Raw genomic sequence first — 18,975 nt, 5'->3', positions numbered from 1 at the left:
GGCCTCTATCTTCATTCATTCATTCATTCATCCATTCAAAATATTTTTGACACAACTTCAAACTTAAGGATGGGGCGCATGGGTGGCTCAGTCGGTTAAGTGTCCAACTCTTGGTTTCAGCTCAGGTCGGGAGATCGGGCCCTGCATTGGGCTCTGTGCTCAGCACAGGGTCTGCTTGAGATTCTCTCCCTCTCCCTCTGCACCTCCCCCCACTTGCACTCTCTCTCTCTCTCTCTCATAAAATCTAAAAAAAATAAGGAAAAGTTGCAAGAATATCATTTCCAGCCATCCCACAGCTATATTCACCAGTGTTAACATTTTACTAATTTACCATATTCTGCTCTCTCTCCATATGTGTACGTGTGTGCATATACACACAAAATACAGATCTACATACACACACATATATATTTCTGGAACCATTGTGAACAAGATGTCCTTTTGCCCCTAAATACTTCAGTATGTAGATCCTAAAAAGGAATTCTCTTATATAACTGCAGCACAATTCTCAAAACCTGGAGATTAACATTGATACACTTCTATTATCTACTCCACAAACTTTATTCATATTTTGCCTGTTATCTGAATAACGTCCTTTGTAGCAAATGAAAATCCAAGTCCATTCATTACATTCTATTGCCATGTGTCTTTCGTCTCCTGTAATTTGGAGCAGTTCCTACGTCTGTCTCTATTTTATGACATTAACCCTTTATAAGAGTGTGGATCAGTTCTTTTGCACCATGTCCGTCAGTTTAGGCTTGTCTGATAGTTTCCTGTGATTAGATTCAGGTTATATATTATTGGCAGGAATATTACAGACATATGCCAAGTTCTTCTCACTATGTCCTATCAGGAGGTGTGTTCTGTCCATCCATCCCGTGGATTAGTAAAATGTTAACACTGCCAGTGTTAACTTTGATAACTTGGTTAGGTGGTGTCTGCCAAGGTTCTCCACTGTAAAGTAGTATTTTACCCTTTGTAATTAGTAAGTATCTTGTGGGGAGATACTTTCGAACCCTATAAATAGTTCTTATTTCTAAACTTCCACCAAGTAGATTAGCATCTATTCATAATTCTTGACTGAATCAATGTTAGTATGGTTGGTTGCCAAATGATTTTCTGCATTTATTAGTTGGCTTCCTGCTGCATAGGAGAGTTTTCCCTTCTCGTTATTCATTCATATATATATCCATATATCTCATGAATTATGTTATTCAGTGGGTTATAATCCTATACTACCATTATTTACTTTGATACTCAAAATATTCCAGTTTTTGACCAGTAGGAACTACTTCAAGCTGACTCCTCTGTCCTCCTCAACAACTACTTCTGAGTGCTTACACCTGACATCTAGTAGACATTGTGGATACAATGACGAACTGGGGAAAAAAAAAAAATTCCCTGGCCTCATAGAGCTTACATTCTCTTTTGTGGGAGACAAAAGGAAACAAATATGTAAATGCTATAGTGTATTAGCATATATAGTGTATTAACTACAGTTAAGTGTAGTAGAGAGAAAGAAAAGCAAAGATCAGCTTTGGTGTCGGGAATGGTCAGGGAATGCGTCCCTAGTAGGCATTTGAGCAAAAACCTGAGAGCCGTGAGGGAGCCCGTCATGTGGCCGACGGGACGAAAACTTCCAGGCAGCACGGAGCGCTCCAGAGCAGAACAGCTGGGATTCCTGAAGGTGGGAACACATTGGCATTTTTGGTGGGATTCCACTGGTTGCCGAGTTGAGGACAGACTGTGGGAGGTAAGGATGAAGCATTGCCAAGGTGCTTTAAATTCCCTTAAATAGTGCACATCCCTAAGGCCGTGAAATGTTTGTTAAAGCATATCTTGCTGGAATGGTAATTTATTGAATCAATTAGCAATCTCAAAGAGCACAGTTCCTATAAAAATAAGGCTCTTCAAAAGGCAGGAAAGATGGGCATTCGGGGTTGGGAGAAGCAGAACCTCCACCCACTGAGCACATATTAGGTATTTTTTGTGTTTTTTTTGTTTTGTTCTGTTTTGTTTTTAATTCTCACAACAGTCTTAGAGTAGGTGTTATTTTGCATGTAAGGAAAGTGAGGCTCAGAAAGGCCTGGGCTTTCCCTTCTGCCACGCTGTGGTTTTCATGACAGAAAGTCAGACGAGGGATGTGGTATCAAGGGCAGTGCTGTGAAGAGTACAGTGAGGACACAAGTGGGACATCGGGATGTTCTTTTACCCGCTTATGTCCTCTGAAGCTACTCTTCCCATGTTTTCCCTCTCTGGTTCTAAACAAAGCAGCAACACGAGTCTTCGTGTCTGACCAGATTACTAGGCAACATGTTCCTGTGACTGTTACGAGCGCCCTGTCCCCCATGGATATTCCGTGGTTCTCTGCAAAGCTGGCCAGAGTTTTCCTAGAACCCTCAGCTGCACTGTGTAAGCAGAAATTTGAATTCACAACCTGGTTACCATACAGTTGCCCCACAAACCATCTGGCTGCACAGAACTGGCTCTTAAATTATTGATCTTTTTATATCCATAAGTGTTCATAAATATGCACAGCATATGGATGGATGGATGGATGGATCAAACACAAGGAAAAAGACAAGTAGCAAAAGTCGAACACAGCCAGACTTTTCCAACTACATTAGAGTGCGTGATGCCCGGAGCTGGTTCCTAGGATAGGCCCTGCAATCACTGTTGTTATTAGTTTACAGTTATCATTAGCTCACAGCAATTTTAGAAAAATGTGGGGTTTTTTGTTTGTTTTTTTTGTTTGTTTTTTCTCCTAGCAAGAGCGTGAGTACTTCCTTATCAGATGTACTCTGGGAAAACTGAAATGCCATCCATACTGTCCTTAGGAATCTTCATTTTTGCCCAGGCCCAATTAAAGCCTTCTCTCCCCAGACCTCCATCCTCCAGTTTCCTAAGTCTGTATCCATGACGACACTTGGACTGCATTTTCCCCCTGTCTTCACTTGGGATGTCATGAGAGCCAGCAGCCCGACCAGAAATCTGCTAGTGGTTACAGAGAAGGAAAGTACATCCTGTCACAGAGATCAGGAGCCTGTGTACGAGTCAGAAATTTAGGGTGCATTTTGCGGCTCATCGCTTTGACGGACTACTCTGTGACCTTATGCTGTTAACACCTGCCTCCACAGGTGTGTGAAGAGCTTTAATTAATATTTGTAAATCTCCCTGATTGCCATAGATAGAATATGGCAGAGAGGGACAAATTATTATTAATCATGGGGGGGGGGAAATGGAGAGATTTAAGTTTTGTTCCTTCACCAGAGACCTACACCCACAGACAATGTTTTCACAGTAGTAGGATTAGATATAAATCTTGATTTACTTCCTTTGCACTGGTGGAAATGCCCAGTGCCTGCTTAATGCAAAGCGCCCGTTGCCGGCTCTGCCTGAGACTCAATGTGCTCCGCCTCTGCCTCCTAATGCTATTTAAGTTATTACGGGAAGGAGCGTTGCTATTCACGAGTGTGAGAGTTCATCTAATTAGCTGATTTCAGTTCATTTGGCATTAAATAATTCCCCAAATTCCCATATGTTTGAACAATATGTTCAACAAGGGGGATGATTCTCTGAAAGCAATTAAATAGTTCTTTTAGGAGAGCTTGTCATCGGTCACTCATAAGCATCCCTGCTATTCCTGTCTGTGATGAAGGCAAGCAGCAATTATACGGAAAGCGCTTAACCTTCGCTAATGGTCGCTGGCAGGCATCCACAGACAAGCTGCCACCCCATGCTGCTTAGAGCTCACACTGGAATTTTACCTTTCCCCCCCCCCTCCCCCCCCCCCCCCCCGCAAACCTCAAGTATATTATTGTATCCAGGCTGTTCAGCGAGCATTTGTTATTGCTCATACACTACTTTCCATCCCCGCCCACCTCGCCCGCCTGCTTTGCTTAAAGGGAGATGTAGACATATTTTCAGTTCCCCTTGCACCCTGGTTGTATGGGGAGAATTGTCGACTTTGGACAGTGGTTGCCTCTGTGGATGAAGTTTGCAAATCCATCTTCGGGGCTTCCTGAAAGGGGGGAGGACACTGCATTCACGTTCAGGTCTGTTTTAGATAGAATAGAGAGACGATGTCCCTGCCCCCTTCTGTGTCTGGACTTGTAATGCAGAAGCAAATTACAGGTCATGAGCTAGAGTAGGACCATTCCTAACAAGCAATGTCAACAAAAGCAGCTCAGAAACATGTACTCATAGGAAAACTGTCTGTTTATACAAGACCATGGAAAAGGTGGCATCTTTTGGTGATAAATTTCATCTTTATCTTGCTCAAGTGGTGGCTTTTTTGACGAGGGATGACATATTTAAATGTCCTTCCTAGGTCGGGTAAGAGAAAACTTCTGTATTAATACCAATCCCAGTGCTCATGTAGCATTGTTCATCTGAGAGTCATAAATGGCTTTATGGACTATATTCTGTATCACTGTATTTCTTACAAGTGAAAATACAGGCCCCCCAAAAATCAGATAGCTTGTTCAAAAACACAGAAGCAGTTGGGGAAGAATGAACAGACTTCTGGCCTATAAGCCAGCCCATCTTACCATTTGGGGACAGAGATTAAAACCAAAAGACAAGAAATTGAAAGAAATATTCAATGATATCATTTCCCTTTAGTTAAATTTCACCTCCTTTTATTATTTCATGACTCTGTATTCCCATTGTGAATAATTCACAATACAGAAAAGTGTCCACACTAGGTTTGGGTGGAATTACTTTAAATTTAGAACTAAAATAGTGAGGCGTTGATGTAATTGATTATACACATTTGTAACTGTCTACTGTGCTATCACTATATAACCTAGGTATTTGTGCATTGGCAGAAAACAAATGTTTTCAAGACCAGCAGTGACGTACTCAATCTGGGTATGTCTGAAGGTTGCTTTGTTCGTAATAATTTTTTTTATGACTTATTAGCATTAAAAATGTTTGTAGAACGTGTTGTTGGGAGGAAGGAATCTGATGGGAAGATTACCAGATCAGTAGTTCCTGCAAAGCTCTCGGCTTTGGTCATTGATAATGTCGTCAACGAGAATGAGGATTCAGCAGCCCGTGTGTGATACACCAGCAAGGTCTTTGCTCTCTTCTGTTCTGCCCTATATTTCTGAAGAAGCACCTGTCATTTTGTTTGTCAAAACCTAGATTTGAAATCTAAGCTAAACTCAGTCCGCGTGCTTGAGCCATTCAGGATAAATGGCTGTCGCCCAGACCAGCCCTGGGCACGTGTGGTGCCATCCAGGAAGGAATCCTGGGAAACCCTTTTCCTCAGCCTCAAGAAAGCCCCAGTCTATAACTAAATTCTCATTCAAATGCGCCCCCTTCTTTACACGCTTCTTGTATCCTCTCCCAACCGTAAAGCCTCCAGTCCGATGGATCCGAGGTGCTCCTGAGTCCTGAAGTCACCTGTGGCCCTCCAGACATGATCGTCACCACTCCCTTTGCATTGACCATACCACACTGTGCGGACGTCAGTTCTGAGCACTGGAACATCCATTTAAAGAAGCGGACGCAGCAGGGCAAGTGGGAGGTGAGACCCTAGTCTTCCTTTTGAAAAAATAGGATTTGGCTTCCACCATGGGATAGATTTAACCTTACCCTCTTTTAACACGAGTTTGCCGTGAAATATGTAAGCATTTTCTTGTTTTTTCAGAGGGTTGGTGGCATGTGCTTTACAATATCCTCAAGGTATTGGCTAGTGTTTTTCCATAATAATGGAAAAGAGAAGCAAGAGAGGATCCAGAGCTTCTCTCTTTGCTTTTAGAATACAGTTGTAATGACCCACACAGACGCGTACCGTTATGTGCCCATTCCTGGTACATAAAACCTTTACTTCTGTCCTTCCTCCCAGAGTGTGTCCCTGTCTGAATTGACTTTCCCTGCGGCCTCCGTGGAGGGAGGTCAGGAGGAGGCTCAGGCTTACAGGCTGTGTTCATAAAAGAAACTTCTAATCATAGGGATTAGAACATGTTGAAATGTTCAGCAACACAGTAGTTGCTAAATACATTCTGGTGAATTAATGAATGCATTGAGAATTATTGAGCGTAGGTTGCCCTGTGTATAGGAGTACATATGAAAGTGATACAGTCCAAGGGAGAGTAGAAGAGAGACAAGAAAATGAGGAAGTGTGTGAGGAGGGTAACAACAAGAGAGACAGACACAGCAACGATTGCACTGTTATTACTATTTTAAGTGAAACCTCTGATTTATCTGTCTGATAGGGATTCCTTTTATGTCTGTCTGAAGTCAGTTTGCATGAAAGCAGGTGAATTATCTTGCTGGAACACAATGACCTGTTCCAGCTAGCCCTGGGATCGTCCCTCCCAGGAGGTGCTTCAGGCAAAAGGAATAAAAGGAAAATCTTGTTTCTTTAGGAGAAGAAAATTCCCATTTGCTACAATGGATTACATTTACCCTGCCCAGCTCTCTCTGCAACTAGCCTGTACTCTTTGTTGCAAATGCATTCTGCTGTTTATTCAGTCCTGGTACAACCAGGGGCACATTTTGTGGGCATGAAGTTCCATGGGTTTCATAAAGGGGCAGGATTTTGCTCTTTTCCATTATGGTTTGCTTTGCCTTGATTTTTACCACTTTAGTTTTTCAGTTGAGCGCTTCCTCACAAGCTTTTCATCCAGATGGTGTTATATTTATGCTCTACCCAGCCAGTCACACAAACCAAAGTTCTTATCAGGGAAGGTGAAATATTCTCGTACATCTTATCAAAACCATTTATTTAACGGTCCCTCATGAATGAATTTGGTGGAAAGAGGATAAAATATTTGAAGGAAAATAAATATTACCTTAAGGATATTGAAAGAGATTTTCAGAAATAGACCTTTTTCAAGACAGAGTTTGCTTGTCAGGTGTTAATATTTAAGGTTTTTCTTAAATTCAGCACTGCACAAATTAACTGAAAAAAAGAATTTTGGAAATGAGTTTTGTTGTAACCTATAGAATTCCAACACACTGAATAGAACTATTTCTTGAGTTCCCCATGTAAGCAGTTATTTTGCTAGAAAAAGCGCATTTAACATCAAGGAAATGAGGACAGTAAAAATACTCTGAAAAAACTGTGTCTGTCCATGCAAAGTCATTGTTAAATCATATCTTATTTCCAAGCTGAGACAATTTCATACACCGTTTCCCCACAGGAAGTGATGTCAGTGGAGGATGAATCCACATCCTGTTACTGCCTTTTGGACCCCTTTGCATGTCACGTGCTCCTCGACAGCTTCGGGACCTATGCCCTCACTGGAGAACCAATCACAGATTGTGCCGTGAAACAGCTCAAGGTGGCGGTTTTTGGCTGTATGTCCTGTAACTCTCTGGATTACAACTTGAGAGTCTACTGTGTGGACAATACCCCTTGCGCATTTCAGGTCAGCGTTTTCTCTAGAATTCTTCTTTTGGTATCATGAAAGCATGGGGTTTCCTAAAGATCAGTATCAATAGAGAATACTATTGCTGAGGGTCTGCAAAATGAAGACACACCACTGACTTGCTGGGGATACCTATCCTGAAGCAAGAGTTGTGTTATGGTATGTCCAATCATGTGCTGAGGCCCGAGGACATGAGGTACTTGGCACTCAAGAATAGAGAAGAGTCGGGATGCCTGGGTGGCTCAGTCGGTTAAGCGTCTGCCTTCAGCTCAGGTCATGATCCCGGGGTCCTGGGATCGAGTCCCGCATGGGGCTCCCTGCTCAGCGGGGAGTCAGCTTCTCCCTCTCCCTCTGACCCTCTCTCTGCTCATGTGCGTGCACGAGCTCTCTCTCTCTCTCTCTCTCTCTCAAATAAATAAATAAAATATTTAAAAAAGAATAGAGAAGAGTTACATAAATACATACAGAAAACACTGTGTGCTGAATTATCCACTGACTTAGAAGTCTAGTCAGATTCAGAAAACAGAGACCCAATTGCAATAGATCAGAGAACAATCTCTGAGAGCCCTTTGTGAACCTTCGTGGATGTCATTTAGGAGCAAAAGAGAAAGAGCTACCATGTCAAGAAAGGAGAATGGCATGAGCCACAGGAACAGCAAGAGTTATTTGATGTGCAGAAGGCAGTGAGAAAATCGCTTGAACAACTGAAGGTTATAGTTTGGGAACAACAATTATAAATCCTATCGATCAGCAGGCAGTCATATTATATCCTGGATACATAGTCTATTAATAATTAGGGCTACTAGGGCAGAGATAGTTCAAGGTTCCTTTCCATTTTTGGTACTTTTAATCATGTAAGACTCATTTTAAATTAGCTACTCACGAAGAGTACGAGTTTATTAATAGCAGCAAGGATAATGCAGAAGTGCCTGTGTAAGCTCTGCCCATATATAAATAGCATAGCTCTCCTGACACACCTCATCCCAGATCCCTGCTATTCCAGTCCTGGATCATTAAGTCCATTATGCAGAGCATTTCCTCAGTTACTAGCTTTTAAGACACTGAGCTGGAAAACTCATGTTTACCAATAGAAGACATACAATGACCTGAATCCTGAACATAAGCCAGTAAAGGAGACACAGTGCCAACCTATGTTCTCGAAACTTCCGCATCTCTTAAGTAGCACAGGTCATTTTGAAAGGCACACTTAATATATGGCTGCTCATAAAAGAGCCTTTTTTCAGAGGGGCACCATTTTGTAGAGGAAAGAACTTCCATGTGAGTTGTTAAACGTCATCCTATGATTGCTATTTGATAATCTTAATCTGCTTTCGCCACCCCTAATAAGAACATTTTTCCAAAATAAAACGCATTAATAGACATTCAGCAACCAAAAATAATGAGTTGAGGTCATTACTACCACTGAATGCATCATGACTCAAGTCAGATGTTTAGTAACTTGGCCAGATTTTGAAGGCTGAGTCAACTGGAGTAAACACGGGGGGCCTTGGAGGATTTCCAGCCTCCAGGCTCATATGGGCAACCCACTGCCGACCAGTGTGCCTGTGAGGATCTGTTTATCACAACTGCCTTGGAAGTCGGCCCTCATAGCCATTTTGATCTCACTTTGAATAATGCTGATGTCTATTATATACCAGTGAGTTTGACATTTGCCTAAAGAAAAAACTAAGTGACTTTCAGATAATCTATTCTCATTCCTCTTGATTGCTACCAGATTCTACAACAGCTCAACTGTTCACAGATGAATATGAATTGCAGTGGAAGTCATGAAAATGAGGCCCTAAACACAGCTTTTCCAAACCATTCTCCTTTCCTATGGGTAATAGACCCTTCTAGGGATTCTTCCTCTAAATTGAATCCAAATATCTTTATTTCATCATTTAGAGATACTTCTTAAAACACTGTAATTTTGCATTAGAGAAATGTTTTCCAGTAGAAATACTCTTGACCCCATTTGCCATAATCTATTTATCTCCAGTGATTCTCTCTCCTAGTATGTCCAATAAAGCTGATTTTAAAGGGGGGCTTGGTTGTACTTGCTATTGACAGGATGTACGTGACAGGTATCATGAGCAACAAAAGCCAGGCTTCCCCCTGGGGTGGTGAGAGATCGTCAGCCTTGGTTGAATAACTTTTCTGGCCCACAGAAAGATTACAACACAACTTGTAGCTTTTCAGAACACAACCGTGCAGTCTACGGTCTTGATCTCTGGGTTTTGTTTCTGAGAGAATCTGGCTTTCTGGATTTTTACCTTCCTAATAAGTGAACATGTTCAGGGCCTTCTGCCCAGGTTCCTTTAAAACCACTTCAACATCCCAAATCATCCGTGTCACGTTTTTCACAGCTTTGTATGTGGTATTTAATGAGAGGGGAAAATTATATAGTTACTAACCCATTAAAACTGTTCCACTTTAAGAAAGCCTTAGCAACAGTTCACTTTTTGAACCTCTAGCAGACTTCACACATTAATATTAGCTCCCCCAACTTGTGTGGTGTGAGCTGAAAATATTGTATACAGTGATGACTCATGTTCTGTAACTCGGATAGAACCCTGACTTCTTAGTCAAAAGTAATGGGTCATCTTTCAAGAAGCATTTCTACTGAAATTGACTGTACTGGCATTTGCCTCCATTATCACAGTGTTAAAAATGTTTCTTGTGACTTAGAAACAGGTACAAACTTGGTTGCAATAGTTACTGTGTTTATTGTAGTGCATCTTTCATGTCTCAAAGAAATAGCAACATATATGTGCCCAACTAGGACTGTCCTCTTGATCAAGAAAGAAGCCTGGTTGAAGATCATGGTGATGTCTTTCATTTTATTCATAGCTTATTGAAGTTATGTCCAATAAAATAAGCAAAATCTCCCCCCTCACTGGAAACCTTGGAAGGAGACAGCTTCTCAACCCAAGTCTTCTGTCCTCTTAGAACCAGTGAGGGTCTGGCGACATAATGGTCCCACCAAACTGTAGTCCTGTGGAGGGTTTTAGTCCTGGAACAGAAACATTGTCCCTTTCCAGGCTTGCCCTCCTCTCCTGTACCTCCTACAGGGGCTGCTCTGCTGGCTTCTCCTTTGCTCTGGGGTTATTTCTTCTGAATAATAGTACTGGTTTCTCTCAATGACAAAAACAAAAGACCACCTACACCTTGGTAAGACATAATTTAGTTTCAGGTTTTTGAAGACCTGTTCTGATAAATACATCTACACCTGTCTCTGGGAAGTTAAATCAGCTATGTTGTTTTTTTTTTTTACATAAAAATCTGCCTGAAGGTGAGAGGAGAATAAGAGAACAACCCATGACTTCTTGTCCTTCCTGTTCCTGTGTTTCTATGATAATTAGAGCTGCCATTTTGTGTGTGTGTGTGTGTGTGTGTGTGCTTGACATCATCTCCTTTGGTGAATTCAAACCAAAGGTTGAGGAATGGTGGTATATTTATAAAACAGTAATATTTTAAGACCTAGGTTTCTGTTACTGTCTGTTTTATTTCTTTCTGTATCTGTCTCACATGGGTGTGCACGCATGCACACACACACACAGCTCAAACAAACCTTGAACACAGGGAAAGCAAGGAATTAAACACTTGCCCCATCTTAGGAAGAAAAAAAGGAAAAACAACTAGTTTTTTTTCCTCCATTGCTCCCAGCCCTCCTATTCAGTACCTCTCGGTACTCATTACTTACTTGGCATTAATGTGGATTTAGAATCTAATTTCAAAGGATTTCCTCCAGATGTAGTTCTTGTGTTTATCAATAATGCAACCTTGGGAAATATTGTTCACGTAAAGCATTTAAAGGAACACACCACAGCGACATAATTTCTGTGTGTGTGTATGTGTGTGTGCGTGCACACGCACATGCTTAAGTTCAAATGGTTTTGTCTCACAAATATGTAAATTCGGCCTGCCTGTTTTAGTATCCCTGAAGCCCACCTGAATATTGCTGACTGTCTCATTAAATCAACATAAAGAGCTCACAAAGCTCAGGCTTTTCCTGGCCACAACTCCAGGATCTGGATAGCTAACAGCCCCCAGTGTGAAATGAGGAGGGAGACAGACTAGAACCACCACCAACCATAGCCTTTGGCTACATTTTATAGGAAATAAGCTGGCCAGACCCTATTTTCTGGTTTAATTAATGCAGATACCAATTTAACAATAGAACTGGAGATTTAACTTAAGGTCCTTGTCATATAGGAGGCAGATAGGAAAAATGAAGCGAGTATCAGGCCTCATGCTTGGAGTGATATATCCACTGAGTCACTCAGAACTAGCTCAGCAGAGTTGTTTGTATCAGCGATTCTCAAACCCAGCTGGGCATCAGAATCATCCGAAAAGCATTTAAAAATACCGATGTCCAGGCCCAGCCCTGAAAAGAGTACAGTAGGTTGTGGGCATAACTGGGAATTCTTTGCTAAGTGTAATTTATTATTTTTGTACTCAGGAGTTTCTTAACTCTGAAGCCAGTTGTGCCTTTATAAATATATAAATACAATGATTAGTTCCTTATTGGGCTTCTTCATTTTAATAATTACTTGTTGTGTTACAGAATAACTAGGATTGCTTAATATTTTGTATAAGATTATGAGACACTGGTTCAATGTGTGGAGATGAAAGTAAGCTTTAAAAAAAAGCAAAAATAAATCATGGTTGTATTTAAATTGGAGGCCCTAAAGCAGGAATTTCTAAAAGTACCATTTTCCTCTGTGAAATTATAAGTGGACATCTATTAAAAATTTCTAATATTCTCCACTCTGCATTTCAGGGACTGCTTAGGCAGTATATATAACCATAGGGCAAATACAGACTGACTTATGTCATCTTTATATATATCTTGCACAGTGAAAAATTATTTACGGGACAGAGTTAATAACAGTCTGACCTTCACATGACTCAAAAAAAAAAAAAAAAAAATCAAGCATAGGATAGAAAAAGGAAGGGAAATGTAGAAAAAATACTAGACCACAGTCAAGTTGCCCTGTTTTAGTCTTCGTTCCATCACTAACCCTGTAACTTGAGGAAGAGGACTTTCTTTGGGGGTAAGGGTGTGCTTCAAATTTTCATCTCTTAATAAGGTACATGATGATTTAAAACTACAGTTCTCTTCTAGTGTGATGGTGCTCCATATGACTTCTAAATATTAAAATAGCCTAGCTCTACACTAAGAAGTGCACCATCTTGCACAAGACACTTCATCTTCTGACCTCAGTTTACTTCTCTGTACATTCAGGCAAGTTAGATTATTTAAAGAAAAGGGGTATGCTTTATAGAGCCCAAATATACTTTGAAGAGTCCACACTATTGTTATTGTGTGGCTTTCACGTGGTTTTAATAAGTACATTCTTTATTTGTACTTGTTTCTAACCTTACACTAGAATTGCAAAAAGAGGTTAATAGAGTATCAGGCTGATGATTTTGCTTGGCCATGAATAAGCCCAGCTAAGGAACAGAGGCCTAAAGAAAATAAGTAACCTGCCGAAGACCATGGAAATGTGACTGGAGTCCTGTGGCTCCAATTTTGGTTTACAAGATTCATCCTCTTTTGAGTATATGTAGTCCCCCAAAGATTCTTATACACCTTAAAACCTGAGTATCCATGTTCTAAAATTAAGTACAAAGTCCTTAGCATAGCAAGCGAGAATTCATGATTTGATTTTCATCACCTCCAGCCACTCACTTTCTACCCTAACCTGTCCCAGCTCTGCCTCGCCTCATACCTTTGTGCATACCCTGCTCACTGCCCCCAGTGCACGCCCCCGCCTTCTCCTGTGACTATCCCCGATCTTTAACTTCAAGGTTCAGCTCAAATATCACTTCTTCTGGTAATTCCGCACTTCTTTTCCTGGCCTCTCTTCCCATCTGGGTTAGGCTATACCCTGTACTTTGCCTTGACCTCCTAGGTAGACATGTATTTGTAATACTTAGATATGATAATCAGATGCCTACTCTACTGAGCCTCTCACTAGACTGTGAGCTCCCTGGTGGTGGAGACGGTTTTATAAACTCAGAGTCCAGCTCAAGCATAGCTCCAGTGGACACTCATTAAATCTCAGCAAGGAACCAGTGATCAGCATCTGTAAAAGACCTCAACTCAGCATTTGGAGTAAATCCTCTCTCCTCCCCATCCTGCCACAATCCTTCCACTCTTTGTAGCCCCCATCAGATGCCAGTGACTATGTTGTCATGCTCAACTCCTAGACCCACACTGTTAGGAACTACCTAGCACTCTGTTGTTCAGTACAGTAATTACCAACCGCATGTGGATATTTAAATTTAAGTTAATTAAAATGAAAAACTCAGTTCCTTCCTCGCTCTAGCCACATTTCAAGTGCTCAACAGCCACTGTGGCCAATGGCTACCATATTGAGCAGCACAGATAGAGAACATTTCCTACATCACAGAAAGTTCACCACTGACCCAAGAGCCCCCAAGAAACACCCTCTCATTAAAAGAACCAGAGCAAATGACCTTGGAACTGAATCATTTAGTCCTGAGAAGAGATACCAGCAACTGATTAACAGTTACGTGTACGTGACGGGTAAAAGCTGGACAGCCGCGTCTTAGTAAGACATGTTTTTATTCCTGTTATTCTGCACCTAGACAAGAGTCAGTAAGATAACCTCTGGAGCTGCTTTTACTCGCTGATAATTGAAATGTAAGTTTTATTGTATTTATAAGCCTACTTGCCTGACTTCTCACAATCTTTTAGAATCTGGAAAGATTACAGGACATAATTAAAGGATCTCAGTTTTCTTATTTATTGTACCTCTGCAAGGGAATTAGAAGTCAATTAATGGTGACTTTAAGAAATGGATTTAGGGAGCTCTCTTATCTCCAGTAACACTAACGACCTCACCCCGAAGGCAGGTTAACCTTTTGCAGAAATCATGTCGGTTATTTTATTTGGCTTATCATCTCTCCAATAGGATTCCAGACACCACAAATTTGGAACCAATTAAAATGGTTTGCTCATCATGGAACACTACATCAAAAACTAATGATGTATGGTGATTAACATAATAAAAAAAATAAAATGGCTTGCTCAATAGAATGTAGGTGAATTATGTGAATTGTGTTTATATTAAATATAATTTTAAAGATTTCTCAGTGAAAAATACAGGAGTATTTATCTTCAGGAATCTGATTTCTTTTTTCTGAGCTAAAACTAACTTGATAAACAACTTTTGTCTTGGCTTTTTGGCATAACTTTAATGAACATTACTACAAATAAATAGGATACGTGCACTCTATAACATTTATTTTGAACCAACGAGTAAGTATTGTATAATGCCCATATTCATGATGAACATGTGAAAGGGTAGAGGTGGTGAAAGGGTGAAGTCGTTGTTCAGCTTTCAGTGTAAAATCTGAATACATCCCTTGATTATGGTTATAGCAGATGAAATTCACACAGTTGTGGAAACTCAACCGTATAACAGTTTGCTTGGGGCAGGGGAGGTCTTTTAGTTTTAAAGAAAGGCATGGTGTGTTTAAAAGCCTAAGCAACACAAATAATGAAGAACAAGTATTTCTTTCTGCCCACATCCTTATTAATCAGCAGCTTTGAGTCCCAGTCCTGACCTTGCAAGGATATAGGGTTCTCAAAGAAGTGTGTGTGTGTGTGTGTGTGTGTGTGTGTGTGTGTATCATGCTGTTTGTCTATTTCCGGGAGACACATGGTAGGGAGCATACCTATCTATGGAAAGAAATGTGGCAGAAACTGTATACTTCATTGTTATGCCTCTTTTCTCTTTCCTGCCCCATAGGAAGTAGTTTCAGATGAAAGGCATCAAGGTGGACAGCTACTGGAAGAGCCAAAATTGCTGCATTTCAAAGGGAACACCTTCAGTCTTCAGATCTCCGTCCTTGATATCCCCCCATTCCTCTGGAGAATTAAACCATTCACTGCATGCCAGGTACTGGCCAAATGGGCTGCTAACAGAAATAGCTTTGCTTTAACCAGCAAGCAGGTCACTAAACCCTGGTGAGGGTACTCTTGACTTACCTCCTCCTTTAAAAGTATGGATTTAATCTCAGAACTGTCACAGAAATGTAGCAGTTTGGACTACACACAAAGAATTAATTGTATTGTCATCAACTCACAGGTTTCTAACACGTGGGGGGAAAAGGTGCTTTATGTCAGGTATTGTGAAATTTCTCCTCTCTCTCACTTAAACTCTCGCTCAGCATAGGTTGAAGATGGTTATTTAACAACTTAGAGCGAGGTTGGTTTGTTGTTTGTTTTTATTAAAACCAGTTCATTACGAGACATGGTTTTAATCATGGTCAGCTATGAAAGGTCTGGATGTCAGTCCTTCAAAGGGTGACAATTTTGAGTTGTGGGGAGCTCTGGGTGGCCAGGTAGACACAAGAGGTTTTGTCCAGAATATATGAAGTGCTTGCCTCCAGGTAAGCTGGGTAAGATGGGAAGACGAAATTATAAACTGAGAGCCAAAGAAAGGATCATGCCTCTTAGAATCCTTTGACAAATATATAAACATATTTCTGCATGATTATTCACCTATCTCTGTATCAGAGAATTTTAAAGCATTGCAAAATGACTTAGAGCCTCCTCAGATGACTTTTAGGGGATTTGAGTAATTGCTTAGCATAGAAGGATCTCTTATCGACGTGTGACCCTGTCACCAAATGCTGTGGAAATTCCCCATGATGAGTACTGTCATCATAAGCAGCTAGCTGGTCTACAGTTGTTTCCTAAACCAAAGTCACCTGTGCTTCAGGTGACAGGACAGGTCCTTAACTTTGGAAAAGCTTCTGGTGGGTTCAGATTGATCCAGAATCACAGGAGGCTTTCAGATGTCTTTGTTTCTGTCATAAGCTGCAGAGACCTGTGGGGTTTTAACCTTTCCATCCTTGTGGCATTTATTAAAAACAAAGACCAAAAACTTGCACAAGGTAAACCAGCTTGTCAGAATGGGAACAAGCCAAATCACAGAGAGAAAAACCTTGCCTGAGCCATGAGAGTTAGGAAAAAAAAAAAAAAAAGTTGAACCACCAGTCCTTTTGCCTTCAAAAATTCACGTTTTCAAATTAGACAAGGTTGTATTTTCCTGTTTACTTTTCAGACTTCTCGTTACCTTGGGAACTGCCCCTCTGTGTCCTCTTTCGGGGCATTCAGAGCAACAAAAGCATCTCTCACGGCCCCAAACCATTTTTTTTTTTTTGACACATTCAGCATATTTCCTTATAGTGAGAGGTTTTCTATGAATAAATGGATTGTTTATGATGTTCTAAGACCGAGGTGTCTTTGTGTCCAGGAAAGTGGTATTCAGAGTTTCCAGTCCAAATTGAACTTCAGGACATTGTTAAAACAGGTCCTGAAAGTCATGTAAATTCCTCTGTATTAATCTTTATAGGCTTAAAGGCATCATTCCACTGGATCTAATGCAAGTGCCTCTGTCCAAAGTAACTATTAAGTTTAATGTTTAGAGATAAAAAAAAATCAGATGAAAGGACCATAACCTTGCACCAGTCCTTAAACAATAATTCCAACACCAAGAATTCCAAGGAGAGCCCCGGGCAGGAAAGGCATTGGGGGCTAGGAGCCTGTGGACCTCAGAGCATGCAACAGGGCCAGCCAAAGCCAAAGGGCATTGGCTCACACGGAAACCCAACAAGCTTTACTGCCAGGATGGGTTGGATTGCATGGACGTTGCGAACATGGATAAATATTTGCCTTCTGTAATTGAGCATAATTTGAAAGAGTCTTGGAAGGCTGAGAAATAATTTAATTTTCTCTGCACCAGGAGGTTTGCCACTGAGTTGCATTTCCACTTCATTTTTCTTACCCACAAATGGCTTTCTGCTCTATTCCTCCTTTCCGCCCCCCACCACCACCACCCGCCTTGCCGCCATTGTCTTGCCCCTGTCATCACTGAAATCCCCTAGCTTGTATGAACACATATTGTGCTGCTCTTAATGGCCCTGCTGCATTTGCTCCAGGCATAAGATGTAAGCACTTCGGGGAGGGTTTGTGTTCATGCTGCTTGAACCTCATGTAGAACATAATGTGCACTGATAAACTTGGCGTGGATAATAGAGAATGGCTTTTCATTAGGGCTTCGCCGATGGGAACTAACTGAGAGCTATTGCAGGGACAGAAAATCTCACTCTTCCTGACATCATTTATAGGTCTCCCCTTCAACTGGTAAATCTCCCTGTCGTCTTCTGTCATCTTCCAGCTCAGTGCATGGAAGACCACTGGTCTTCCTGTCTCCCCCTTTCTCTAACTTCACATCAGGAATCTGAGAAGCGACATATTCCACTTGGTACCCAAAGCCTGTTCTCTTTGGAAACCTTCCTTTCTTCTTCTGGGAAAGGTGGAATTTACCAGGAATTTTCAGGCCTGGGAGGTACCCACTGCAGAGAATATCTGCCCTATCAGACACCAACCAACTGCATGAGGAATGTTTTTAGAATGGTGTGAATTCAAGGTCGGATCCAGAGCTTTGTGCGGAAACCCTGTGTATAGGCAGACCAGCTAACTTTGAAATCTTGTTGGGTTAGGTTCGGGAGGATTACAGTTGACGAAATGCTACGCTACCACCCACAGTGCTAGTCCCGCCCAACCCACCCACCCCCAGAGATAAACAAGTATTCCTTCTCTTCTTCTCAGGCTTTTTAGGACTTGACCACAGTTAGAGATCCCCCTCCACAGATTTAGCAGACCTCGTCTAGGAGGTAAATAACTCCGCTTTCCGTAGGTTACTGGGACCTGGGTGCTACTGAGTCACACGTTCTGCTATTTCTTGCTTACTGTGGGGTGGAGAAGCTGGAATAGGCAGTATACAATAAACTATTATTTTTTAAATCCTACAAAACACAAAGTCGGGCTGTCACCTCCCTAGGATAAAAGCAGCTGTCTTTTCAGCATACTTTGTGTCTTGGGGAACCCAATGTCTGTCTCCTAGGATGTGATTTACATTCTCTCCATCTGCTAGGAACCTAATTATAATGGGAATCAAAATGAAAACATTTCCGGAATTCTTTAAACACCCATAACTTTGCTACGCTTTGTCCTCCCATATTACTTTCCACATCATTCCTCTCACTCAGTGAGCATCTTGATAGTTTTTTTAATAATGAAAACAAAGATGATTGCCCTGACAACACACTAATCACAGTGCTTCTAATTCTATCACTTTTAAATGTTTTGTCAAGCCCTATTGGTAGCTGTTACTCAAGCCAACAATAAAAAGAAATATTCTTTTGATACGGTCTTAAAATCAGAATTTTAAAATGTCTTGATTGTGTGCAGTGGGATGCAAAGAGAAAAGAGAAGAGAGTGTGTGCTTGCGCACACGCTCATTCTCGTGGCTTTCTGCACTGGAGGATTATCTCTGCAGTGGGCATTACTCTCTTACCTTTCTGCCACCATTCTCTGGAGAAAATAGAAGAAATGTAGCAAATTATACCAGAGAAGACACTTTTCAATAAATGGCCAGTACCTTTTTTTTTTTTTTTTTTTAGGAAAGGAAGCATTATCAAGGATTCAGATCCACCACACAACATGGAGGTCAGTTTAAGAGCAGGACCTTGAATTCAGCTCTGTCTG

The 18,975-nt window shown here is 41.1% G+C and overlaps 1 protein-coding gene across 10 annotated transcripts in view; it reads left to right on the top strand.

Moving 5' to 3' along the window:
* Window positions 1-18,975, top strand: part of UNC5D (unc-5 netrin receptor D) — a 536,221-nt gene that overhangs the window by 493,239 nt on the left and 24,007 nt on the right. For all 10 annotated transcript variants that reach the window (XM_032413428.1, XM_032413432.1, XM_032413429.1 and 7 more), the window contains 3 exons: window positions 5,365-5,533; window positions 7,155-7,382; window positions 15,167-15,316. In XM_032413428.1, the coding sequence (XP_032269319.1) occupies window positions 5,365-5,533; window positions 7,155-7,382; window positions 15,167-15,316 (547 nt within the window). The remainder of the gene's footprint in view (window positions 1-5,364; window positions 5,534-7,154; window positions 7,383-15,166; window positions 15,317-18,975) is intronic.

Source organism: Phoca vitulina, unplaced genomic scaffold (assembly GCF_004348235.1).
Source record: "Phoca vitulina isolate PV1807 unplaced genomic scaffold, GSC_HSeal_1.0 scaffold15, whole genome shotgun sequence".
Lineage (NCBI taxonomy): Eukaryota > Metazoa > Chordata > Mammalia > Carnivora > Phocidae > Phoca > Phoca vitulina.
This window is presented reverse-complemented; position numbering and strand designations above follow the sequence as displayed.